Source organism: Mugil cephalus, chromosome 4 (genome assembly GCF_022458985.1).
Source record: "Mugil cephalus isolate CIBA_MC_2020 chromosome 4, CIBA_Mcephalus_1.1, whole genome shotgun sequence".
NCBI classification, from domain to species: Eukaryota; Metazoa; Chordata; class Actinopteri; order Mugiliformes; family Mugilidae; genus Mugil; species Mugil cephalus.
In genome coordinates this window covers 3,443,231-3,470,011 of record NC_061773.1, presented here as the reverse complement: position 1 = coordinate 3,470,011, position 26,781 = coordinate 3,443,231, and the positions used below count along the sequence as shown (strand labels likewise).

At 40.7% G+C, this 26,781-nt stretch overlaps 3 protein-coding genes across 4 annotated transcripts; all 3 read left to right on the top strand.

Moving 5' to 3' along the window:
* Positions 1-65: 65 nt before the first annotated feature.
* LOC125007461 (MAP kinase-activated protein kinase 2-like) lies at positions 66-5,175 on the top strand. The gene is made up of 11 exons (XM_047584306.1): positions 66-224; positions 327-713; positions 1,745-1,884; positions 3,004-3,068; positions 3,155-3,234; positions 3,326-3,452; positions 3,672-3,747; positions 3,912-4,036; positions 4,415-4,500; positions 4,589-4,669; positions 4,780-5,175. Exons 2-11 carry the CDS (start codon positions 450-452, stop codon positions 5,017-5,019), a joined length of 1,284 nt encoding a protein of 427 aa, XP_047440262.1. The 5' UTR covers positions 66-224; positions 327-449; the 3' UTR covers positions 5,020-5,175.
* A 1,111-nt stretch (positions 5,176-6,286) lies between these two features.
* Positions 6,287-10,911, top strand: si:dkey-197j19.6 (neural Wiskott-Aldrich syndrome protein). Its single transcript, XM_047582227.1, has 9 exons — positions 6,287-6,524; positions 8,037-8,177; positions 8,391-8,477; positions 8,574-8,649; positions 9,281-9,353; positions 9,450-9,531; positions 9,633-9,786; positions 9,910-10,124; positions 10,210-10,911. The coding sequence occupies exons 1-9, from the start codon at positions 6,426-6,428 to the stop codon at positions 10,318-10,320; spliced, it is 1,038 nt and encodes a 345-aa protein (XP_047438183.1). The 5' UTR covers positions 6,287-6,425; the 3' UTR covers positions 10,321-10,911.
* A 1,748-nt stretch (positions 10,912-12,659) lies between these two features.
* On the top strand, positions 12,660-26,753 carry pfkfb4b (6-phosphofructo-2-kinase/fructose-2,6-biphosphatase 4b). 2 transcript variants are annotated; one of them, XM_047582700.1, is made up of 14 exons: positions 12,660-12,818; positions 21,399-21,515; positions 21,597-21,693; positions 21,862-21,928; positions 22,032-22,106; positions 22,186-22,242; positions 22,361-22,482; positions 22,567-22,774; positions 22,872-23,018; positions 23,117-23,221; positions 23,300-23,429; positions 23,523-23,585; positions 24,337-24,401; positions 25,835-26,753. In XM_047582700.1, exons 1-14 carry the CDS (start codon positions 12,776-12,778, stop codon positions 25,892-25,894), a joined length of 1,356 nt encoding a protein of 451 aa, XP_047438656.1. In that variant the 5' UTR covers positions 12,660-12,775; the 3' UTR covers positions 25,895-26,753. The 2 variants fall into 2 exon arrangements, with proteins under 2 accessions (XP_047438656.1, XP_047438655.1); XM_047582699.1 differs by lacking the exon at positions 12,660-12,818 and adding an exon at positions 19,189-19,385.
* The last annotated feature ends 28 nt before the right edge of the window (positions 26,754-26,781 follow it).

Sequence of the window (26,781 nt, the reverse complement as noted above, 5' to 3'; positions counted from 1 at the left end):
CGCGTGGTTGTTCCTTTAAGAGACCTCTGAATGGTGAACTTGAGACTCAATGCGCTGACGTAAGGGAGTTGGAGAGGTTGGTGTGCTCCGCGCAGGAAGAGGCAGATAACGGTGCTGAGGACCAGACAGGGGTTGCCAGATCTCTGTTAACGTTCTTTGCATTTATTCTATTTCGTCTTCATCCTCCGCCCAGTTTCAGTTTCAGCCTTTTTCAAGTTGATTGTGTCAGTATAACGATTTAGTTTTTACGACCTCCGCCCTGTTTCTGTTGGCTACACCGGGGAGGTTTTTATAGATTTCATACCACATTTTGTTTGCGTTATTAGGAGTGCGTCGGAAAGTGGGAAACTCCTTCGGACGTACGTGGAAGACCTGACATGACACCGGATATTTTCCGCCGTAGAGCCTGTTGATATTTTATCTGCACCGCTGTCGGCTTTTAGAGAAAAATGCATCATAACCAGGAGGAGCAGACGGTAAATCCAATTACTGCGCAGCACGGGACAGCGCACAACAGTGACTCCAACAACCAGGGGAGCAGCCTCGGCAGCGGCCTCGCTGACCTCCAGCCACCTCCTTATTCTAAACTGGAGTTCAAGAGACATGCAGTGACCGATGATTATAAAGTCACGGCTCAGGTTCTTGGCCTGGGAATCAATGGCAAAGTGCTGGAGTGTTATTGCAAGAAAACAGGGGAGAAATGTGCCCTTAAGGTTGGTGCCTTGGCCTGCTTCTTTATGTGAGGGTGCTTGTCGCTGGAAAGAGAGAGGGGGGGAGTAACCATCAATTATTCATTTCTCATTAGTGTTTGTGGTGGGCTCCATTTAATGGGGCTGCAGACCGGACGTCTGGGCAGAAATCTTAATAGTTTCCTCACAGTTTTCAAGCTTTGTGTCCCGCAGGTTTCACAAATGTTCATGCTTGATTAAATCGATGACGCATATGAATGAAATGAAAAGAACCATGCATGCATGGATGGAGCAGTAATCTGAAAGCAAAGCCACTTACTGACATGTACGCAGACAGTGGACATGTCTCACAGACAGTGATGTGCTGTCTGGGATCCTTCCACACAGTTCCCACTCTGTTTTGAGGACTCTTGTGTGGACAATGATCTACTCTGTTTATACTGTGCACAAGTGCAAGAGCCTCTGACATTTAACAAAAGTAGAAATCTGTATTTTGCCCTCAACTGTCCACTGCTCACAGCATGTGTTGCGAGAAGCACGTCTCTGTTAATCCAACAAACAGCTGGCTGTAGGGTTGCAGCAAAGCCTTGTGGAAATACAAACAGGAAGAGCAGACGCCACAAGGGCCTCCATGTGTTTTCTTTGGGAAATCTACATCCTAACCAGGAACTTGTTGTGTAACCCTGAGAGCTCAGTCTGAGTAAGCAGTCAGTTGTGAGTGGTGGTTTGATGATTTTGTGGTTTTGGAGGAAAGTCAGACATTAAGAATGCATTGTCATTTCCACAAGGTTCTGGACTGACATCTAGGTGACTAACAAAACAGGATAAGCCCAGTCTCTCCCTTTCTTTCATCTACAGTCCTGTGCCTTTAAAAATAAAACATGCTTTTGCTGTTAGATGCAATCTTGAAGTATTTAGTGTAAATGTTCTCTCTTGTAAGCAACCGCAGGGCCATGGCTTTCAAACTGATTTAAGATTCATTCTTACTGAAGAGTTTCTGCTTTGAACGGTGCGACTCGCAAACATGCGAAACATCTTCTTGTTATGTTTTACAGATTCTTTATGACACTCCTAAAGCCCGCCGGGAGGTGGAGCTGCATTCGCGGGTGTCTGGAGGGCCCCACATTGTACGAATACTCAGTCTCTATGAGAACATGCACCTGGGGAAGAAATGTCTACTCATTGTCATGGAATGGTGAGAATTTCTTGTAACACTGTTTGTATCGTCGGCATCTTTGATAACCTTCAAGGGGGAAATCACACTGCAACGCATGTTTGTTGTTTTGTGTGATTTTTTTAAATCATGTTAAGTTCAACAACAGAGAAGTAGCAAATATGAACAGAAAGCTGATTGTTGATACTGATTGTTTTCTTGTTTGCTTCAGTGTTCAGTGAGTACTTCCTGAAACATACTTCAAATATCTTGTTTTGTCCAATTAAAAGTCCAAAATCCATGTTTAGTCCAGTGAAATATATAAAATATATGTTTATGTTTATTTTTCTGATGCACGTTTACTATGTGTTTCATATATACTGATCAGTCACAACATTAAAACCACTGACAGGAGTAAATAAAAGTGAATAAAAGTAAATAACATTGACCATCTTGTGACAATTCAGTGTTCTGCTGGAAAACTTTTGGACCTGGTATTCATTCATTTGGATGTTAGATATGTACCCCTACCTAAACCAGACCAGACGCCCCCAGCTCATAGCAATGACACTCCTTGATGGCAGCAGCCATCCCCAGCAGGATGCAGCCTGACACACACACACATAAAAACACTTTGTGTTGTTTGTGAGACCTGCATAGTATTAGGAAGATGGTCATAATGTTATGCCTGGTCGGTGTATAGTCTATTTAAGTTAAGTAACAAATGCATAACCCTTTTACTCTGTCTCTGTAGATTTTTGTCCCATTTTTATTTTACCTTTGGTAAACTGTTTCTTCTTTAAATAACAGAAAGTCAAAAATAAATTATAAAAGAAAAGTGGGAAAAATCTAATAGAGTTCATATGATTCGGTTACAACTGAACTATAAACTAATTTTTAGCTCATGCAACCACATTGCCCAAATACACAGTTTACATGCACTTGTAATGTGTTTATATTTAATTTATTTTAAAATAATGTAAATGAAGTGATGTGAATCTATATCTATTTATTTATCTGAAAAAGCTTCAGCTCAGAAGACTTGCCTCATCTGAACAACCGATAGACACAATGACCTGCTTTGTTCTGAAACGGTGTTACAGTGGAGACCAGAGTATCCCCGCTGCCCCAGTTCTCATCTCTTTGTTAACCTTGTTGCAGTATGGAGGGAGGGGAGCTGTTCAGTCGCATTCAGGCCAGAGGAGACCAGGCCTTCACAGAGAGAGGTGGGTTAGAGTTCACACTCAGCACTTTTAATGTGTCGCCATCCATAGAGTGATCTGTGCTGATTGTATCTATGTCATATCGTCAGAGGTGTCAGAAATCATGCATGACATTGGCACGGCAATAGATTACCTCCACCACATGGACATTGCTCATCGCGATGTAAAGGTACTGCTGCTGTCAAAAGAAGTCTGAGATCTTAACTGTAGCTAAATAACTCAACTGTACTGAATGGTTCTCACTGTGATTCACACTGCAGCCTGAAAACCTGCTCTACACCACCAAGGAGAGCAACGGTACTCTGAAACTGACTGACTTTGGCTTCGCTAAGGAGACAACAGTGCACAACTCCCTCCAAACTCCCTGTTACACTCCATATTATGTTGGTGAGGCTTTTTACTGAAATGTGGAATTTTAGCCACTATAACTTTCTATTGTAAGTTATAGTGGCTTACACTATAAGCCACTATATAATATATATATTATAAGGCATTATATAATAATGTTCATTTTAATATGACTATTATTACAGTCATATTATGTCAGTTGTCTTTCATGCTCACATTTTTACGTTGATTATTTTCTGTGTGGCTTTGTTCATTCAGCACCAGAAGTGCTCGGGCCAGAGAAATATGACAAATCATGCGACATGTGGTCTTTGGGAGTCATCATGTACATTTTGTGAGTATCATCTGTAAGGGATATAGTTAATTTAATCAACTAAGACACAGAGTTATAGATCTCTTCTCTTCTCTTCTCTTCTCTTCTCTTCTCTTCTCTTCTCTTCTCTTCTCTTCTCTTCTCTGCTCTGCTCTGCTCTGCTCTGCTCTGCTGTTCTCTTCCAGGCTTTGTGGATTTCCTCCTTTCTACTCAAACACAGGTCAGGCCATCTCACCAGGCATGAAGCAGAGGATCAGGTTGGGCCAGTATGAGTTTCCCAACCCAGAATGGGCTGACGTTTCTGAAGAAGGTCAGACTTTGCACATAAAATGTACACCTGAGAGGGGGAAAAAAACAGAAACCAAAGCCAGAACGATTATGATATTAAGATATGGTGTTAATTTAGCTGCTTCACCATACGTTTAATCCAAGCATCTTGTACTAACTAATTATGTGTGGAAAACTGGAATTGGACATTTACAGTAAAAAATAAAGTGTTTACTGCACTTGTTCCTTTCCATTGCTATGTGGTCTTGATTTATTTAAAGCTTTGAAAAGTGTACCCATATAAAAGTCATACAAGTAGGATTTAACATAGGTACATATAATATGAAATATAAATTAAGTAGTGGAAACATGCATGTGCAAACTAACTATTTAATTGTGTTTCATTCAATACATCCTACAGCCAAACAGCTCATTATTCAGTTACTGAAGACAGACCCCAGTGAGAGGATGACCATTGGACAGTTCATGAACCATCCTTGGATCAGTGTAAGTTAACACTTTTAACACGTTGTGCCTTCAGAGTTGTGTGTTATTCCCTGTGTATTCATGTGTGATCATATTTGTTGTATAACAGCAGTCAATGGTGGTCCCTCCAACGCCTCTGCACACTTCTCGTGTTTTGACTGAAGACAAGGAGCTGTGGGACGACGTGAAGGTGAGACTCTTTCGATGCAAAGCTCTTCACTTTCGAAATGTGGCCACAAGGTGGGAGTAGAGCGCCGGCTCTGATCCACATATCCTCACTGCATTTGTGTCGCCCAACAGGAGGAAATGACCAGTGCCCTGGCCACCATGCGTGTTGACTACGACCAGGTGAAGATCAAGGACTTAGACACATCCAACAACCCTCTGCTCAATAAGAGACGCAAGAGGCCCGTCCCCGGAGGAGCTGACAGAGCAGAGGAGGCTAACCGAGGGGATGGAGGGGGAAGAGTGGTGTGTAATAGCAACAGAGAAGTGACTTTTTCTGAAGAACACGGGGAAATGATTATCGGGCAAAAGTAGAATAAAAGCCAGCAATATCTTCCCACGTACATATCACTTACTGTACTTTATATACGTGTTGTTTTGTCAGTGCACTCAGTAGTCTAAAGAATGCCATTTATTTTTAACCCACACCACTCTATACAATTTAAATAAAGTTTGTTTTTTTACGTTTTATGTTTTGTGTCACTTTGTCAGTCTCATTTCACACAGACCACTTGATACAGGGAGAGAGAAGAGAGAGAGAAGGTGTTTGGTGACTGGTGAAGTGAAAATCAAAAGCTGAATGCAGTGTGAGAGATTGTTTTCCAAGCTGTGAAAGGAAAACAGTATGTGGAAGTCATAAAACATATTAGGAAAGATAAGATATGAATAATAAGTCCTTTAGGGCACTGGTTATTTATGTGGGTGTTGTAATGTGCACAATCAAGGGTCATTTATCATGAGAGGTGGAGGTTTTAACATGCTTTGTGCTGCCAGAGATAAACGTTGTTCTCTTTTTCAGCAATTTATTTGATAATTTGAAGAGGAAAAAAACAATACCTTATGTACACATTTGTATACATTGTAGTGGTTTCATCCGTAACAATAGTTACACTAAAATTGCAAATCTCAGATATTCTATTTCAATAAATGTCATTGAGTTTGATAGTACTGATCTAGCCAGTAGCCCACTGTAGAATTGAAATCAAGTCCTGATTTTTAGAGTATTAGGAACTAGGTGTCTGTGGTGACTTTTCCTTCGCAAAATCACAAGCAGTGCACAATATTGATGCTTTTTCCATTAGTCAGCAGTTATCTTTCTGCCAGACAGGGTGGGTGGAGCTAACGCTAGACTGTGTGTGCAGCGCTGCACTGTTTTGTTTTTAACGCTAGAGTTGCATGGTAGCATTACTATACACCGACTATATTACTTTACACACCCGCAATTATTACTGCTCACCTGAGATCTTTGACATTTACAGTTTAAAATCTCTCATGTATATAGTAGAATGAGGCAATATTTTGTTCTGAAATGATGCAGAGTTTAGGCTATGTGGAAATGAAAACATCCACACAATGTGCAAATGTTTCAAATTTCTTCTAATATGCAGTGTCTGAGTAAAGGTACTTGAGGGACACACTGGGACAGGAGATTTGAGAACGCAATGTGACTATACATGTACGTGACCAACGACTGTTTCTATGCAGATTCAGGTGCAATGGACCACTGGTCATTTGCTTACTGGCAGCCAGAATGCATACAGAGCAGCCATGGATTTGCATGATTATCGGCTGCAGATGTAAATCTTACCTTGAAACCAGTTATGTTTAGGATCGGGACTGAATGCGTGTCAGAGAAAGTTCAGCAGAAACACTCAGACAGCATGAGAGGACAAAGCTGAGAGTGTTCATTTTCTTTCGTGGTAGAGAAGTGGTGTCTTGTGATGGCGTCCTACAACTTCCCTGGAAGCGCGGTCATGAGTGACCTGCTCGCGATCCGGGAGAAAGGTGTCCTGCTCAGCCTGCTGGAACCTCACTGTAAGGTCAGTTCAGCTGATTAGAGTCTCTGCTTGTTACATGTACTTTTTTACTAATTATTTATAAACACAAATGTGTGTCAAAAAGACATTTTAAAAAAGCAGTAGTGAGTGAATATAATCAGACGTATTGTTATCTGAATCCTAACACACTGCACTCTGTCTTTTTCACTCTTACTCCTAAAGTAGTTTTCATGTAATCAGAGTAGTCAAAGACCGATGGGTGAATGGGTTTTCTGTGTGGCCTGTTTTAGCATTGTACAGTCATGCTACCAGAAGATGTCCTGCAAGACGGACACATCCACAACAACAATCCATTTTCATGTGAATGCTTTCAGGTATTGAGCAAAGGAGTAAATGATTAAAGTCAACAAATATCTAGGTTGATGCGACAAATTAGAGATAAAACACAATGCACCAAATAATAATCTGTGACCTTTTCTTATGTCTTTATGAACAGTTTAATGTAGGAGGACAAATCAATCTTTTTATATGATGAACTTTAATTGGAGGATCAGTCTACCACACCTGTTAGGTGTTACAGAGATATAAAACTGTGTGTCATCAACATAACAGTGAACTCTAAAAGTCAAAGGGAATCATTATAGGGATCTGTTTAGCGTTTTGTGGGTGACTTGCCTGTAACTGAAGACACCAACCTAGTTTCTGGAGTGACGTGATGAAGGGTTTGATCTCCTGAAGCTGACATGAGATATAAAAGAATTTAAGTGGATCATTCTGCGGCATCGTCGGCCTCTAAAACGAGGTCACTGGTGTCTCTGAGGAGCAACCTCTCTGCTGTGTACTGCTCTGAAAGGAAACCAGGAAGTCTCAAAGGTTACTCACAGTCAAAAAGTGCTTGGTAGAGAAGAAAAAGTTTAGTTTGTTTTGTTTTTAAATGTGTGTGAACTTGTGTAAACGTTATTTTAAAAAAGGTTTTAACCCAAAAAGACAAATTACGGAGGCCAGAAACAACTGGCTATCAACTAAATTCACCCACACTAACTGAAACACAACTTTATATCCTTTTGCTGCCCAGTATGTTAAAATATAAATTCAAATGTTTTAAACAACGAAGTTCACGCCTAAATAGATGCAAGGAAGTTTGCTAGTTGGCAGGACCTAAGGAAAATCAGTGGAAGGATGAGAAGGACTAGTGAGAAGAAATGGAAGCGTCAAAGTTATAGGAAGAGATGGACGAAGGTCATCAGACAGGGACAAATGACAATGAGAGTTCTTTCCTCCCCAGGTTTCTGTTGTGAAAGAGGGGAAAAAAGCAAATGAAAGAAAGGAAATCAGGAAATATATTACATGAGATGTGGTCTTTTTTCTGAACTTAAGTGACAATAAGTTAATTTCTCTGATATTCTTGACTCAGATCTGCAGCTCTTTGTGCTTTAAGCAAAAGAAAATAAAAACTCCTTGTAAATACATATTTTAGTATTACATAAACATGCAAAGAATGTGGTTGTAAATTACAGGTAATATGTCATTTGTATGTTTACTGGTGTGTTTTAGCTGATCAAAACTACAGTAGCACAGGTACTGCAGTCCAGAGAGGGTGAGTGTCCAGGCTGGAGTCGTCTCGACTGTGGCGTGGTGTGTCTCGTTGAGGATGAATCTGTGTCTTCCCACTTCCTGCGTCTCTACTGCATTAAGGCAAGAGGAACTACACACCTGGTTTCAAATCAGCACACCATCACTTACTCAATGAGATATCTGTTGCTTTTGGCTTCATTTTGTGTACACAGTTGCACAAATGGGACATCTTGCAGTTCCCTTTAATGACACTTAAGAATTGATGTGTAGCGTACTCTTCCTCATGGTTAATAGCCGTTCTTTCATTATTTCCGTGTCTTCCCTCAAACACAGCGTGCCAAGTTGTTGTGGGAGCATGAATTGTACATTCCATTCAGGTATACTGCAAAGTGTGCATTCTTTCACACTTTCCCTGCTGACGTAAGTGATTTTAGTTAAGTATCAGTTTGTCTGTTATGCTCATTAGAGCTTTACTTTTGTGCTGTTTTTTGATGCTCATTTGCTTTGTTTCCGCAGGACCACTATGTAGGCCTCAACTTTGCAAATAAGATCGAGGCAGAGGAATTTCAACTTGCAGTGGATGCTGTTCACGGTTAGCAAAAACAACAAATTGATGATTGATCACCTGCATCAACATGTATACACCGATCCATCATAACATTATGACCTAATATTGTGTAGGTCTCCCTTGTTCCTCCAATACAGTTGTGTCTCATCAGAGAATGGACAGGGGTCTTCTGAGGGTGTCCTGTGGTGTCTGGTAACAGAGTGTTATTAGTGGTGGTCTTTGGGTCCTATGGGTTAAGGGGAGGGGCCTCTGTGGATCATCACACAAATACTTGATCAGTTTGGAGAATTTGGAGACCAGGTCAACACCTTGTGCTGTTCTTCACGTTTTTTGAGGTGTTCCTAGACCGTTTTTGGGTGTGTATGTGTGTCAGTCTACATCCGGGTGGCTGCTGTCAACAAGGAGGCTTGTTACTATGGGGTGGGGCTGTCTGGTCTGGTCTAGGTGGGTGCTACATGTCTAAGTAACATCCAAATGAATGCCAGGTCCAAAAGTTTCCCAGCAGAACACTGAATTGTCACAAGATGATCAATGTTATTTACTCATTATTTGGTTATAATGTTGTGGCTGATCGATTTAAAACTAAATGGTAAACCTATTATTATGTATTACCACTCTCTAGTTATTAGTCACAGTTTACTGCTTCCATTTACAGAAAAGATGGCCTGCCTGATTGAGGCAAACACAGAAACAGTGGACAGATCAACCAGTGATCCCTGTGATTTAGAGTAAGAAAGAAAGGAATTCTTTAAAGGTTTTAGGAAGAAGATCCACTACAGTGTGGAAACAGTGTAGCATTAAAGAGATGTGTGTATGTTCTGAAGTGAACCAGAGGACGACTTGGATGAGGAGAAACATTTCGCCGTGGACTCACCGTCCGCCACCGTTTCACCAACTACTAGCTGTGTAAGTGAAAAGCTGTTGGAACAAATATAAAGACAAACTCATTCAGTCCCTGGGGAGACATGCTGCATCAGTTCATTCCCTGTTGTATCTGCTTGATGAAGTTCAAGGAGCTGGACCCTGTTATGAGGAAGCTGTTGATTCAGGCAAGACTCACCGAGGAGGACCTGAAAAACAAAGACATTGCAGAGGCTGTGGACTGCATCATCAACCGATACGGAGGACTGCATGCTGTGCAGAGAGAGCTCAGGAAAGCAGGTGACTTATCTGAAATGGACTGTGCAGTGCATGCTCCATTTAGTTTTTGATTTGTGTTTTTTAAAATAAAGTTTTTAAGTTAACGCTGGATCTTTTAAGACAACTTTCTGGCATGTTTGACAGGACCAGTCTCTCAGACATTGCCTAGAGCTGCCGGGAAGTCCTTCTATAAGGCTCAGCCTTTGCCGCCTGTGCCCTCCATCAAAGACAGAACCACCTTTGAGCAGACAACACAAGGCACAGTGGCACCAGACGAGAGAAAGGACAGCGCTTATATTGTTACTAGTCCCTCACCGGCTGTTACAGACAGGATAACAAGGAGCACAAGTTTCAAACAAGTAAGATGACTAGATCTCTGTGAACGTACATGTTGTGTGTACAGTGTTTGTGTGGACTGAAGCGACGTTTTCTTTTTTCTGTTAGGTGGGCATCCCAACGGCAAGAGAGAACGGCGACCTCATCCTGGCTGCACTGAAAGAAGTATTCAGAAAAAAACAGATGCTCGAGCAAAGCACATATCAAGAGGAAAGTTAACCAGATGTAGATTCTTGACAATGATGTCTACCTTAAAGAAGAGATGCTGGAATACAACTGTACGTTTTAGGTTTGCAAAACACTACTGCTGATGCTGTCTCTAATTCTCAGACAAGGTCCTGAAGACCTGATGAACCTGTCATGAGGCCCCTCACGTATCACTGCATTATGTTGTCTCCTATCCCCTCCAAGTCCCACAGCGCACACTCCAGAAAGATAAATGGACTGTGTGTACTGCTACACAACACTACCCAGGTTCTCTGTCACTCTTTCACAAAACTGAATTGAAAACAACTTTGTTTGTTCGGTTCAACTCAGTTTAACTTTATTTATCCATACAAGAAGTGCAACTGCATGCAGGAGCTTGCCGGCAAATATATTGATGAAAACTATGTTGATCATGTTGAAATAAGGAGTATAAGGTGAAAATACTCGGAACCAATGAGCTACCACTAAACAACTGGTAGTGAAAAGGTGAAATCCTGCTGCTTTGCCTTGATGATTTTGGGACAATCTTAGAAATACTGTTTAGGCTGTTTATGTCCTTCACTGCTACACTGAGGAACCTTAGAAATAAAATAAATATTTGATATATTGGTCATTTAGTGTTTGGGAAAACACATCATATATGCACATATTAAAGCAAATAAAACAGACATCTTCCAAAATGAAATAAAAAAGTAAACAGACAGGATAACAGTCTTATTATCAGCTAGATGAGCATCATCCTGACGTGAGGAAATCCTACACACAAACGAAAAGGGAAAAGAAAGGTCAGACATAAATATAACAGGAGAATAAACACAAAGGGGGAATAATACATAAATGAACGGATGAACAAAGAAGTGATAAATAAATAAAATAGACCAGTGATTACCAGTTATGCTTTGCAAAATAATTAGGGTGTATTAAGGTCTACAGAACATGTTGTTCTGTCTGAGCCTTTTTGACAGCAGTTGAGGACCTTTTGCCAGCATCTCAGAGACTCCTCTCACCCAAAGAGCAACTCCAGGACTCTTGTGCTTAAAGTTTGGATCGTAGACTTACTTATGCAAGTTCAAGAGTTAGGGTGTACAGATGTTGCGTGCAAAATGCAACAACATATTAAAGGAGAAATTAAGATTTTTACACATTTTTGGACATTTTAGAGACGGAATTCCACTCTTACCAACAATATATAACAATATTGACAAATGTTAGCATATAAGGAGAACATATGGTGGTCATTATATGTTTTTCTTTTGCATGGGTGCCGCCATCTTGCCGTACTGAAGTCATGGGGTTGGTCCCACAGTGTTAGACAGTGAGAGAGAGAAGACAGATTGTTTTAGTCAGATACATGTAGCATGTACTTGTTTTATATCGCATTTTAACGTGTGGTTACAGCTAGCTAGCTTGGCTCAGACAAGCATTGCCACTTCCAACACATTCACCTCCCGGCATATAATGTGGAAAGTACGCACCGTGGTTATACAGGACAACCCAGCAAATGGACTGTGACACAGTGGCATCGGTGAACAATAGTCACACTGGTTGCCAACAGGTAATTTTGCCAACACAGGCTTCTCCCCAAACCACTGGTGTCACCACTTCTTCCACTCTTGGTGCTGCTACTGCTCAGTTTCCACACTGTATCGGATAAAAAGCATAACCAAAAGAATTTATACTGGGCTCAAGACGTCTTTCCATTTCATCCTTGTCCATTTCCATTTCCTGAGGGATCCAACCAACCCTGTGACGTATTCGATTACATTGCTTGTTGACTCCCTGGCTGGTAAGCCAGACCAAAACTTCTTAAATCTTTGATTTTAGCAACTTTTTAATATTTGACTTTAGCAAAGGTGTTATTTCAGATATAGTTCAGACATACACGTTTCAATGTTAAAACTGCCTCAGCTGAAGTTAGGGTTGGATTTAAACATTTAAACATTTATTCTCATTAATGAAATGTTAAAATGGGTCTGCCCTGTTGAAGGCCCAAACTGAGATATAAAGTGTACATTTTTATGCCTCGTGTATAATTAATATTTACTAAGAAAATGTATGTTTGGATCTCAATTGTCTGGATGTTCAGACACAGTGATTGTTTTTATCCAATATGTTCCTACATTCTTTTTAAATTAAATATATTTTAAATATATTAAAATAAAGAGTGGCTGTTAGTAAGAGGCCTAGCGGTTTGATGGCTTGGGAAGATGCGTCTATGACTGTAAAGCGCTTTGAGTACCAATGGGTAGAAAGGTGCTTTAAAAAAACTGGACCATCCATCCACCATGTCCAAGGTGAAGGAGACGGTGAAGGAGAAGGTGAAGAAGGAGCACAATAACAAACTGATGTGCGTGTGCGCGCACCCTGGCGGACGCGGCGGTGAGCGCGCTTCCCCTCGGAGCTGACTTTCATTCATTGCTGCCTCCGCTGCTGCTGAAGAAGAGCAAGCAGAGCTTCAACCCGGACCATGAGGGGCTCCTGCCGCCCGAGAAACACGCGGGACAGGCCAGGTAGGCTGCGGACACCAGCTCAGTCCCCACTTTTGTCCCCTCTCTTGTCATTTCTTTGACGCGTCTGTTTGCTGAGCAGCTGGGTTATCAGGCGGATGAAGTAAACAAGCCTGTGTCACGTAGGCTCGCCTCAGAGCGAGGAGAGGAGAGGCGGAACAGACTGCGACACACGGCTCTAAAACACGCGAAAGACACGCTCTCTTTAAATGTTATGTTGTGAAGAGATAGTTCGTTAAAGGACAGGGATGCGTTGTTGGCTAACATCCTCCTGTCTGCTGATTTAGCCTAGTTTTTCTGCTGGTTAGTAAGCCTGGAAGCAGCTGACAGTTAGGAGAGAGACTCTAAACTCAGCTGTGCATGTTAAGAAAAGGCTGTCACTTCTGCATCCGAATATAGATCCACCTGATCTGCTCAAACTTTGCACAGATGATGTACCATGAGTGTACGAGAAGACAGATGAACTTAAAATCAGACTAGCCGTTTTTGTATACCTTAACCTCCAGGCTCATTCTGTATAAACTTTTTTGTGCAAATAAACTCCGGGATGCCCTTGCCTGTCTTCCAGCCTATCCCCCGTACTGTGCAAGAGTTGCAATAACACAGTGAATGTCTGGGTTTTTAACGTAGCTGCTGCAGAGATACAATGGATCAGAATGGTTCTGATCTAACTAACACGATTACCGTAAGCACCTACTGCTTCATTTTTCCCCCTAACATGTGCAGCAGTGGATGGGACAGATGGAGAACAGATTTCAGAGTTATTTGGATCCAAAATCCTGATCAGACAGGTGCTGCACTCTGTCAGAGGCACATGTGACCACAAACATTTAAGTCTAACTTCCCTGTTTGCTTCTTCGAGCCCACGCTTCGATTCTTGTTCGAGGTCCTTCAGTGAACGGTCTGAATACTACAAGTGCAGTAGTAAATGCATGAGTGGAATCTAAAGCAGTGTTAATACTTTGACCTACATAATCCCATGAGTTATTATAAGAATAGTCTGTTATGTAATTTTATTAGTCAGGTATCCTGCAGGGCTTGTTTATGGTTTCGCTGCTGTGTTGTCATGTTGAGGAACACCGTGCAGACAGATTTACTGCTGTGTTTTGCGAAAATGCGGTCACACTGGTGCAACAGCCTGGGCCGTTGTGGCAGATGCATGGGGGATGAACAGAGCACAGGCTGTGCTGGTGGGTAGGAGAACTGCTATGCTGGCCTGCCTGTCTGCCTGCTTATATGCAGAGAGGTGGGGCTGAGCAGAAAAACAGGAACAGCACACTGACGTGATTGTGGAGGCTCGTCTGTTTAATTTAAGAGCTGGCCTGCTTTGTGTTCGGTGTGATGATGGCGGCTGGCGTGTGTATTGAGCTGCCCTAGCTGTTAGCAGTCGTGAAAATGCGATGCTACAAAAAGAGTGGTTGAGAGGCTTTGTCGTGTGCATCTACACTGTTCACACCGCAGAGGGGATGTGCTTCAGCAGCACAGATTATATCATTAAATGTGCTCCACAGTGGCCATATATCCTGCAGGATGTTGCCCTTCATGCCAGAGGCTGCCTCACACGCTGAAAGCTGAAATAACACTTCCCTATATCTTCCCTTCTTGTTACACTCGACAACAAAACAATCCTTATTTTTGTTTGCATTTTGTATCTCAGTCGGATTTGTATTTGAAATACGCACAATAAACCTCTAGTACACACTCACAGACTTGCTTTCAGTCTCTCGTTGCGCCGCCCTCCCTCCCTGTGTCTGCTCTCTATCTAGGGGAAAGTTCACCCGCTCACGCAGAATCACATTAAAGGCTTCAGACGAGGCCGTGTAAAGCCTATGCAGTAACTGTGCAGCTGCTCAGTGCACTGTTGTAGCTGATGTTTTGCATGGGAAGGCATTCAAGCAAATGTTCGTTAGTATTGTTTTTTTTTTAATGTACATAAATAAATCCAGCTACATTTCAGTGCTATGGGGCTGTTGATCTTCTTCTTCACACTCACATGAGACAACCTTTTTTTGTCCTCATCTGTTCAACAGTTTGAACCAATACACCTATTCTGAGTGACATCACACCACATACTAATTATACACCAGCTCTCCTGTTCATCAGGTACACTGGTGTAAACTAATGCATAATAATTTAACATTAAATCTTATCTTAATGGAGGTAATGGTATTCAGCATTTGTTTAAGATAACTGAGAGGGTTGTTGATTCAGCTCATTTTGGAGGTTGTGGTTTGAAGTACTATTGAATGGAAATGTGTTGCACCGACACGTTTGATTCTTATACAGTTTCAACAAAAACTGAACGTTACAACATCTGTGAAGGTTCTCAGGCATCCGGGTCATGGTATATGCAAAAAATATTTAAGAAATGAAACTACTTTCCTTTCAGTTGGCTTTCTTAAACGCATTTTGGGTGAACATTATAACGGTCATGAAGGGGGATTTGGTACAGGACTGTTATATTAGAATGAAAGTGCAGATAATGTTTTGGCTAGTGAGTGTAGATTAGTCTATTAAAAATATTCATTATTCACTGACATTAAATTAACTTTTACTAACATATTGTTGTATAATCAAATCATATCATTATTCATTTGTCAAAAGCATGGACTGCATGGTTTGTTGTGAATTTCGTTTGAAGCATAGAACTTGTCTACACTGAAGTCCAATCTCAACCTCATCCAGTTCTGTTAGAACAAGTCTGAATCCTGACTGTAAGCCAGGCCTTATCGATCAACAGCCGTGCAGGAACATCCCTGCAGCCAGTTTCCAAAATTAAAACAGAGGGTACCTCCTTTTTTTAATGATTTTGTTTTTGGCAGAAAACAAAGTGACATCATCAGCTCCAACCAGAAACTGACACTGAACTGAACATGTCTTGTGCATCTCAACCATCGGGCCACTGGACGCCTTAACTAGTAGCTCCATTAAATATTAATTGAATGTCTGTTGCTGCTGTTGCTCACCATAACATGCATATTTTAAAGATAAAATAACTGGATGTCCTTCGGCCTGTATTTACATTAGAGTATGGGAGTCAGCACTGTTTTGGTTTTTTGCTCCTGTGTTACGTACAGGATAACATATCCAGTGGAGCCAGCAGCCATTCAGTAAGTTGATACTGTAAACTGAGGCAAGACAGGATCCAGACGAGATAGTGTTTCATGCACTGAAGTTACCTTATTGGTTTAAAGCAATGCACTTTTTTATATACTTTAAACGACACTTATATTTGCATCAGTAAGTTCTAGTAGCACTTCTCTGAATTGTTCTTATTTATATTTTTAGGTGAACGTGAGCCTACATTAGAATAGCTCTGCTTCCTTCAGCCCCTTCTCAAATTAGTTTATCACCGTGTGTCATCTTTTTTCCTTTTATCGATTACTGTTTGTTTTGGCGGTTGTGCTTGTTTGAGACAAATAAAAATCCAATCAAATCAAATCACCACCTTCCTAATATTGTGTAGGTCTCCTTGTGTCTCAACAGTTGTGGCTTATCAGAGAGGTTGTCCTGTGGTGTCTGTTAACAGAATATTGTTAGTGGGGTCTTTGGGTCCTATGGGTTGAGGGGAGGGGCCTCTGTGGATCATCCCACAGATTCTTGATCAGTTTGGGATCTAGTGAATCTGGAGGCCAGGTCAACACCTTGTGCTGCTCTTCATGTTTTTTGAGTTGTTCCTAATGCATTTTTGTGTGTGTGTCTGTGTCAGGCTGCATCCTTGCCGGGATGGATGCTGCATCAAGGAGTGTCACTGCTATGGGGTGGGGGTGTCTGGTCTGCCTGGTGCTTATCCCAGATGTCATTGGAGAGACAGACAACCATTCACACTTACACCTACGACCAATATAAAATCACCAGTTAACCTAATGAGCATGTCTTTGGATGATGGGAGGAAGCCAGAGTACTCAGAGAGAACCCATGCAGACACAGGGAGAAGATGCAAACTCCACAGAAAAAGACTTCAGTTGGCCTGGATTTAGAACCCATAACCACCACTGTTAACCGCTGCGCCACCCATTATATTAAATTATTATTCATAAGATATATATATATATATACACATAAATATAATATGATTTGCATTATTCATTACATTTGTGTGTTTCTGTATTGTTAGGACCTCTGAAGCGTAGGGTCTGTCTGGTTGGATTAGTCCTGCTGACATATTCACCTCTCTCTGCTCATTGTGAAATTTTCTGTCACAACGAATATTGAGGTGATAACACAGCTGTCATCAGGCTCTGACCATATTCAGATGAGGACGTCTCTTTAAGAAGATGCATATTTGCCTTTTTATCTTCATTGCATTCTTTACTTCACTGGAATCTGAACTTGTGGCTTTTAATGTGGGAGCACAGTGCCCCCTGGTGTCGTGGCTGTAGTATTTATTACTATATACTACTATACTATGTTTCTCATTAAGCCGAACAAAACAGCTCAGGTTTCCAGAGTTAGTAGAAGTCAGGATGTTAAATTGTCAGCAGTTATTAAATGAAAGTGACTGGACTCATTCATTCATAGTTGCTGATGAGTGTAGTGCAGGGCTGCTAGACTTCTCTTTTTTTTGTCTCTTGGCAGGATTATGCTGCCAACAAGTTTATTCACACAGCTATGAATTCAGTTTACGATGTGTCATGCTGTAAGACTTCATAATAGACATGACTGTAACTTAGAGTAAATAACTGATTTACTGCTGAAATAATTCACTGAGCAAAAGAAAATAAATTTGTCGGGACTGTCCAACTGAATGTCAACTGTTTGATGGGTAGTGTTTATTTTTTATTTATTCATTTATTTTTAATGAGAATAATCAGGTGTAATGGACCTTTTTCCACTATATTTCTGACAAGTTTAGGGCTACAACCATGTTTATCAGCAACTGGTCAGTTTAAATAAATGCTTTGATTATGAAAGTCAGAAAAGTAGTAGTTATAATTTCTCCGAATCCAAGATCTTCAGATAGATATCTCATTGACAAATATTTAAAATCTAAATACATTCAATTTAAGACAGTAAATCCTCTCAGTTTCAGCCCTGAGCTGCCTACTTGTAATCTATTAGCATATCCTGTATATAGTTGTTTTTGTTTTCCAGAGGCACACTCGGCAAAATATTGACACTCTGTTCTGCTGTGTATCTGAAATTGTTGAACTTTCGCCACAAGAAGGATGTGTGGTCTTAACTCGGGGGCCCGTGACTGGGACGTGGTACAGCCTAAAACTTGAGGCTCCTGCAGTTTTCATGCTCGTGTGTTTATCTGAGCTCCCCGAAAGTCAGCACGCCATCGTTTCCTCCGCTCCAGCTGTCCCATTGGCCGCCGTGCCTCCCGTCTGCCCTCTGATTGGTTCGGGCCTCAGCTGCATTCACAGGCCATGTGTGCTGCATGTGGACAGCTGAGCGCTTGTTTTTCACCGTTTGTGCCCGCTTAACTTGCGCACTCCGCGCGATATTACGGTAGCCACTTTTAAAATGATGTTTTCATAGAAATGAGTTCTTGGATGTCTGCTCAAATTCTGGGAACATTTCTAAAAACATATCCCGAAGGGAATAAAGGAAAACAAACCCATCCAAAAAATAACATGCGAAAAAAAACTGTAAATTATGCAATAGTTGTGAGTTGTTTAAAGAATGAATGTATAACCCAGTCTATGTTTAAATTCCTCCCAATTTAGCCTGAATTTAGCCAAATCCATGGTGTATGGGACGTGTGGGTATTTTTTCGTCCTTGATTTTATATATATATATATATATATACATGTTACATTTAGTTTAAGACATAAGACACTGTTTATTTATCCCATGTATGGGAAAGTTCCTTGTCACAGTAGCGCGGAATTTGACGAGGATGTATACAACAAACAGTAACAAATTTAACAATAAATAGTATAATAAAATATACAAAAATAGCAACACAGCAATATATAGAGAAAAGAGACTAGAATGGATTTGACACGACAGTGAGGTAACTTTGTGGTTTGTGCAAAAGAAGGCAGTGGAAAAAGCAAATTTATTAGTGCAAAGATAACTAAAACAATAACTGTAAATAATAACTATATATTAAAAAAAAAGTTTTGCATTGCCTGGAAGATTTTTACTGCTGAAGTGCATTCTGTGTGTTTTTGAGCAAATCTATCTCTTTGTCTATCTTATCACAAATTATGGCTAAAAGACAGCCTGCTATAAGAAAACTAGTTATAAAACAGCTATGAGAAAACCCGATATACAACTGTTAATACTTGATAATATCAAAGATGCAGTTACGTCCTGTACCAGGCGTCTTGTTTTGATCCCTAGCTTTCTGTTGCGCTCAGTGGCTGGTCATTACGGTAACGGTTACGGCTGCTGTTTCTCAGCTGATATGTGACATCCCCTCGTCCCCCCTCAGCCTGCACAATCAGACAGCCGGGCTGCAGCCCACCGCCTCAGTCTGTTGTTAGGAGGGTGATCCGCCATCCACGATGTTAGACAACGAAGAAATTATGCTGGACTCTTACCCGCGGGAGCTCAGACAGAACCCGCTCAGGAAGATCTGGATGCCGTACAAAAACGGCCACATAGCTCAGAGACGCGGTAAGGAGATGCAGCAGGTCGGCAAGTGCGCAAAAGGATGTCGTCTGGGAGGAGATGTTGGGCGTCTGCTGATATTATTCTCTCTTTGTGTGTTTGCGTGTTTTATTGTAATTTTCTATATGACACACGTGTTATATATTGTCTTTAACAGATGCTCCAACATATTGTAGCGTGCGCCGTTTTTTTTTAGATTTTTTGTGCTTGGCAATGTTGCATCAGCTCGTCTGGTTCATGTTTTACTTTTATTTATTTATTTATTGATTTATTTATTTATTTTTAACATCAGATGCGTAGAAACACGTTTGAATTCTGCTTGGCGAAATAATTACACACGCATGACCCCAAGGAAGATAACAGCCGAGATGTCTGATGTTAGTCTGTTAGTGAGTAGCTCCTCTTTCATTTTACTCTGTCTCTCTGTTTCTCTCGGCAGGTTTTGCTGAGTCAAGCTCTGCTTTTTTCAGATCAGTTTTTCTCTTGAAACAAGCTGCAGCTACTTCAGTCCTGTATCTATCACAAAACAATTTTATCTTATCTCACGTTATATATAATCACTTCATATACTGTATAATAAATAGGCCAACCGCTTTAACAACAACAACAAAACAAGATGAAGAGAAAGTTAATAACAGAAAGAAGGAAAAATAAGGAGAAGGACGAAGTTACTGTTTAGTATAAAACATGGTGCTATTGTTTATTTACCATTAGGTTTTTTCCATACAGAAAATTTTCTGTATGGAAGTTTTTGCTTTAAAATAAGTTTATTAGCTTTCAGAGTGGGTTTGCTTCTTTCAGTCTTAGTTTTACTTATAATTATTATAATACTGGGAGAGTGTTAACCTCCTGGGACCCTACATCCTCAATTGGGGACAACAAGGTTTAGGTTTGTGGCAGCTTCTTCTGCTTCATTCAGAATTATATCCTCATATCTAGATACTAGTGTAAAAACATTCATTCATTTTGCAGCCGATCACGACAAAGGTGCAAAAATGTGCAAAACCTTGTCAAATTTTACAGTTGAAACTTGTTTATTTATACTTATAACTTTTCTAGTTTAATATGACTCGCAAACGTAACAAATTCTACTATTACTAGCGAGCTATAGCTTTGCTAATTAGCAAGTACTTGTTTGAGGACATTGGGAATTCATTATTTGCAATTCTGTCTTTGCAAAGCCGTGTTCAGTTTTATATTTTGCTACATATTGGTGACTTTATTGTAACATACGGTGAAGTAATCCCAGTGTCCACATAGGAGGACATACTTTTTTCCAAAACCTACTTCCTATGCAGGTTTTTATGGTTCTTAGGTCCTAATAATCTCAATATACCACGGAGACATTAAACATACATAGCAAACAAAAGCTCAGCTTGAAGAAATTAGTATGTATTACAATTCAAACAAGACTTTGTGAAGGCAGTTGACTTTCAATCATCTACTTCAGTTATCAATAAGTAATCTGTCCACCAGCACCTCTTCCTGCCCCTGATCCAGCTGATAAAACCTGAAATCATTATTGTTAGTACATACTATGACTCCTTGCTGCTTTGTTTTAGATGTAGCGGGGATACTAGTTTTGGTTGTTTTAGCTAATGTAGAGTGTGAAGCTCAAATTTGACCTTTGTTCCACAACAAGTTGTCCTCAATTAGTCAGCTCGTGCCTCTGGTTATCAGTTTAACAAATAGGTCACAGTGGACGAAACGTGGACCACACCTTCTCCTGTCTCCTTATTTTGAGTGTGGGTTAAATTTTCATCATATTTCCGCGAGGTGGTGTCAAGTTCTCGAAGGACATGAAAGGCAGACAAAATACTTTTGACTCTGATGCACTTGGTTTTTGTCAGTTTTGTGCCTCCACCCTCTTGCGGGGATGTGTGTCACTGTCCCACTTACAGAACTGTCAAGTGTAATTATGGGAAGCTTTTAAGATTACTTCAATTCTAGGTGAATGGAAAAACAGTGAAGTGGCTTCAATCCATTAATATGATGTTTCTGCGTCTCCCTTTCTTTCAGTGTGTATGACAAACTGTCCGACCCTCATTGTGACGGTTGGACTTCCAGCCAGAGGGAAGACTTACATTTCAAAGAAGCTCACCCGCTACCTAAACTGGATAGGTGTACAAACCAAAGGTACGATCTCTTTCCCCAGCACATACTCCCAGCTGTTCACATATTTATTCTTTAACTAAAATGAACATGTCCGTCATCTAGAGTTCAACGTCGGCCAGTACCGGAGGGAGTGTCTGAAGATCTACAAATCCTTTGAGTTTTTCCGTCCAGATAATGAAGAAGGCTTAAAAATCAGGCAGTGAGTCAACTTGGATTTCTGTGGATGTGTGTCTGTCACATTCAGGGCTGGCCAACTGTGAACAATGACAGGCCCGCAAACCAAAGACTCCCCTCTGTGCGAAATCCTTTCACAAATTCCAACACACAGTTCAAGTGTCTAAGTGTCTTGTACCTCTCCCTCCCGCAGGCAGTGTGCCATGTCGGCCCTTAATGACGTCCGGCAGTACCTGAGTGTTGAAGGAGGACAGGTTGCGGTGAGTCCTTGATGCTTTATGTAGATCTGTAGGAAGTAAATCACACAATACAAAAAAATAAGTACATGTCAGAGTGAAGACTGTTCGGTTGTGGCTGTTTCAGGTTTTTGATGCCACAAATACAACAAGAGAAAGAAGAGGAACCATCGTCAAGTTTGCTGAGCAGAATGGCTTCAAGGTACGCTCAAAGGATTTGATCTATTTTGTCACCATCTCTCCATGATTTTTCTTGATGATTTGCTTTCTCGTCAACTCAGGTATTTTTTGTGGAGTCTGTGTGTGAAGATCCAGACGTCATTGAACAAAATATAGTGGTGAGATTTGTCTATTTTTGTTGAATTTGTCACTAAAAAACAAATTGGTTGTATTTATAACGTGCTTTAAATTGGGCTTCCTCAGCTCACATCTTCTCCCCGTTTCCTCTCTTTGCAGCAAGTGAAGCTGGGAAACCCGGACTACATACACTGCGACTCACAGGAGGCCATCGAGGACTTCATGGAGAGAATAAAGTGCTACGAGTCATCCTACCAGCCTCTGGATGAGGTCCTGGACAGGTGAGTACACACAAAGATGCCTTGGAGAGGATGAAATTAACTGAAAAGAGGACTACAGATGATTGACTGCGTGCCTTGTTGCAGGGATCTGTCCTACATTAAGATCATGGATGTGGGCCGTCGTTACCTGGTGAACCGCGTGGTGGACCACATCCAGAGCCGAATCGTCTACTACCTGATGAACATCCACATCACACCACGCTCCATCTACCTGTGTCGCCACGGTGAGAGCGACCTCAACATTAAGGGACGCATCGGAGGAGACGCTGGCCTGTCTGCCAGAGGAAAAGATGTATGTTTCTAGTGTTTTAAGTGCAGCTGTGTAGTTTTAAGTCACTGTTCTTGTGGGTTGTTTTAAATATATTTCTCTTGCTCTCTTTAACGTGTAGTTTGCCAAAGGTCTGAGGAAGTTCATCCAGGACCAGAACATCAAAGATCTGAAGGTCTGGACAAGCCAGATGAAGAGAACCATCCAGACAGCGGAGTGCCTGGGAGTCCCATACGAACAGTGGAAATCTCTGAATGAAATCGACGCCGTACGTACTGACGCACCCAGTATTCATCAGTTGGTGGCAAAATCCTTTATGAAAGCACTTATGGAAAGCTTAACATATTTTATCTTCTGCTCATTAAGGGCGTGTGTGAGGAAATGATGTACGAGGAAATCCAAGAGCATTTCCCTCTAGAGTTTGCACTGAGAGACCAAGACAAATACCGCTACCGCTATCCTAAAGGAGAGGTAAGAGCAAGAGTCATTGACTGAGATGTGCCTTGTTTGAGTCATGAGGTGTTTGATGGGTCTGTGGTTCTCCGTTAGTCATATGAAGACCTGGTGCAGCGGCTGGAGCCCGTGATCATGGAGCTGGAGAGACAGGAGAACATTCTGGTCATTTGTCACCAGGCCGTCATGCGCTGTCTGCTTGCTTACTTCCTGGATAAGACTGCAGGTAACCACCACTTAGCATAGGCAGGTGCCCTTCATTTACTGGTTGATTATTTCCCCCTGACCATAAAACTTTTATAACTTTCTCTGTCACCAGATGAGTTGCCTTATCTTAAGTGCCCTTTGCACACTGTGTTGAAGTTGACCCCTATGGCTTATGGTGAGTTATGTCACTTTTCAAGGCTTTCAAGGACTCGTAATCATTTTTCTTTAAGGGTAGTCTGATGTCTTCAAAGAGGGATCCTATGAGATACTTATACATAGACAGCGTGTCACTTACAGTAGATGGTGGTCTGCATGTTCCCAGTGTGAATAATCAGAGTAACGGCACAGAGCCAATAAATTAACTGTTGTGGACCAAGCAAGCACCAAAATGTGTTTTAACAACATCAAACAAGGCCCGTCTGAGCTAGGTCAGGCTGATGTCACCTTCTTCAAAACTACCAGAACAAAGGAGTTGTTAGGTTTAATGCTGTGTAACGTTGACCTTTTAATATTTGAATTTGAACTATTGTTGTGGTAAACACACCAGTCACATTACAACATGGAGGCAGCAGTAAACCCTCAAGGAAACTGACTAGTTTTGTCAATAGAGTCTTGTGGTTAGATTGATTAAACAGCTCCAGTTCTCCATCTTTAGTCTGTCTGATAATATTTTATGATGATATTCTATATGTAGAATAATATTCTTAATATAGTGTACACTTAAAGGAGTGATTTCTGAATTATATTGTTTTATCTAGGTAGCCTTAAATATATAAAAACGAGAAGGAAACTATCCTGTTACATTACCCAGTCACATTTCCATATTTTTTCTTTCTTAAATGGAAATAACTTGTCTTGTTGCCTGTTCAGTTCCTAGAGATATGAAATGCGTGTCAGTGATCCTCATTTCATTTGGTTTTCCTCAGGTTGTAAAGTGGAGAGTGTGTATTTAGGTGTGGATGCTGTGAACACACACAGAGACAGACCAGAGGTAGGTATCTCAGGCAGCACACACAAATGTCTCAGAGTAGACGCCTGACTTCACTCCATGTTCAAGCTAACCTCGTCTATGACCTACAACTCAATCAGGAGGATCCCTCACAGATAACACACACACATACAGAGTGTGTGTGTGTCTTTTTTTTCTTGAGAGGCACATTACGCCTTCCTCCAGCATATTGAGCCTCCCTCCTGATACGCATCTTTCTTTCGTACAACACAAATGATGTCAATGTTTTATCATGTTTAGTCTCCAGTGAACCAGAACAACTGTGACACCTCTTACCACTGATGCTCTACCTCCATCTCGTCCTCAATCACTTTGATTCTCATTTTTGGGAAGCATCAGGCTGTTTTTTCTCTCAGAGCTTTTCCTCAGTCAACCATCTTAGCTGGTTCTGCATAAACCACATTTCATCGGCTCTGTGTGTGTGTACTGGACACAAATCTGTGAAAAACTCTCTAATTTAGTGGAAAAATGAAATAAAGGCATCATAACATCAAAAGTCAAGCAGTGTGCTCTTAAATCACATAAACAAGTGTATTCATGAGTGCATGATTTAAGTAAATGAATGAAGAAATGTAGCTAGCACGTTACATCTATATTATTTCTAAACCATGTTTAAATAACATCTCAAAACATTTTATATTAATTTCTGATTGTGAATGTGAATTTGTATTGACTTGAAACCATTTTCATGTATTATGTATAATATAGCTATTATTTTATTCTTTTTTTATGGTGACAAATGTTTTTAACCCCTGTTTGTCCTAAGCTACAACTGTGCAGACGCTTGTTTGCTTTTTAAATGTGAAGCTCTTATGGAGCTTTAAAAAGCTCCATAAGAATAAAGATGTGTTTGTACTATGAAATCAGTATTAGTGTTAACTTGCTTAAATTATTTCGTCAATATGTAACGTGTTTCATGTTTTGTTTCATTGTGAATATATATATATAAAAAAAATCCAGATGTAAATAAATCTGTTTCATTCTCATGTTACTTTTTCTGGTCAAAACATTTGTTTCAAGGCTGAGCTGCACTCACTGAAACAGTTTTATGAACTGCATTCATGTCAGTGGGAGTCATTTATCTCAGTAAATCTAAGCAGTAAATTAACTCAACTAATGAACAATCTACAGTCAAATTATTACTTCTAAAGTGCTTCTTTAACACTTGCTGAAAAGTCTGTTCTGTTTCAAATGAATCAGTTCAGTGGGGAAAACATCCTCTGAACTGAGACAATGTTAACATCATTAGTTAAAACCCGTTATAGCTGCATCCAAAACACCCAAGGTCTGCTTCTTTAGACTGAATGCATGAACCTTATGTTTTTCCAATTAATTTCAAGTATATTTAATATAAAGTCAGTTTATAAATGTCACATAAGCAGTGACGGCTAACCACTCTCTCACCACTGTTTCAGAATGTGAACGTGCAGCGCAGCACGGAGGACGCTCTGCAGACGGTCCCCGACCACTTCTGACCTCCTGCCGGGACCTCGTCCTCCTCCCTGTGAACAGCGCTATGGGAGCTGCAACATCTTCCCAGACTCATACTGTAAAGCACTTTCTTTAAATGTAATCCTTTTTGATACATGTTTGTTTGTTTGTATCGTAGCTTCCGTCTCAGTGTGAGGGGGGGGGGGGGGGGGGGGCGGGGCGGCAATCAAAGGCAAATGCCAATATTTTTGATATGGTGTTCTACTGTTACTGGTGCAATGACGATATGTACAAATTTCAGCATCTTCTTCCATGACTACATTGAATATCTACTGTATGATGTGCTCTGTGCATACTGCCATATGCTCCCATTGTTTCTGATGTTTTTATTGTCTGAAAAACAGTCTGAATGACTTGAGTCAATGTAACTAAATGTTTTGGCAGCGTTTTCTTTCTCCTGGCTGATCTATTTCTATTTGGGTATTTTTTTAAGGCAGTTGATGTGTGTAAGGTCTAAACATTCCAGAGGTGGAGATACACTAAACCACACGCTGCACTATAGAGGGCTCACATCATACATGCATTACTCAAAAATGTAGCTCATGTGCTGTAATCGATAAACGAGGCGCTTCTTTCCTCTGGGATTACTGTGGTGAAACCAAAAAGAATTTTTGGAGATGCAGTGTCCATTTCTAAGAGATTTGCCAATAAAAAATAGATAGCCATTTTATTCAGGAACTTATAGGTATTGTGCAAACTGTACGTGCCTCTTTGTTTAACTGTTCTGTGTGTAAAATTTCCTGTATCATACTTTTTTATGACAACTATTACTGTACTTATAATCCCACATGCCTTGTCTTCAACTGTCCAAATCTCAATAAACTGAATTTTTTCTGTGTGAAAGTTGTTGTTTCCATTTTATGAAAAAATA

Excerpts from the sequence above, each read along its gene's own strand:
- LOC125007461 (XM_047584306.1), top strand. The coding sequence starts at position 450 with ATGCATCATAACCAGGAGGAGCAGACGGTAAATCCAATTACTGCGCAG. Across the intron at positions 714-1,744 it reads GGGAGAAATGTGCCCTTAAG|ATTCTTTATGACACTCCTAA; the intron begins GTTGGTGCCTTG and ends TATGTTTTACAG. Across the intron at positions 4,037-4,414 it reads GGCTGACGTTTCTGAAGAAG|CCAAACAGCTCATTATTCAG; the intron begins GTCAGACTTTGC and ends TACATCCTACAG.
- si:dkey-197j19.6 (XM_047582227.1), top strand. The coding sequence starts at position 6,426 with ATGGCGTCCTACAACTTCCCTGGAAGCGCGGTCATGAGTGACCTGCTC. Across the intron at positions 8,478-8,573 it reads TTCACACTTTCCCTGCTGAC|GACCACTATGTAGGCCTCAA; the intron begins GTAAGTGATTTT and ends TTGTTTCCGCAG. Across the intron at positions 8,650-9,280 it reads TGCAGTGGATGCTGTTCACG|AAAAGATGGCCTGCCTGATT; the intron begins GTTAGCAAAAAC and ends TTCCATTTACAG.
- pfkfb4b (XM_047582699.1), top strand. The coding sequence starts at position 19,274 with ATGTTAGACAACGAAGAAATTATGCTGGACTCTTACCCGCGGGAGCTC. Across the intron at positions 19,386-21,398 it reads CCACATAGCTCAGAGACGCG|TGTGTATGACAAACTGTCCG; the intron begins GTAAGGAGATGC and ends CCTTTCTTTCAG. Across the intron at positions 23,019-23,116 it reads CTCTGAATGAAATCGACGCC|GGCGTGTGTGAGGAAATGAT; the intron begins GTACGTACTGAC and ends CTGCTCATTAAG.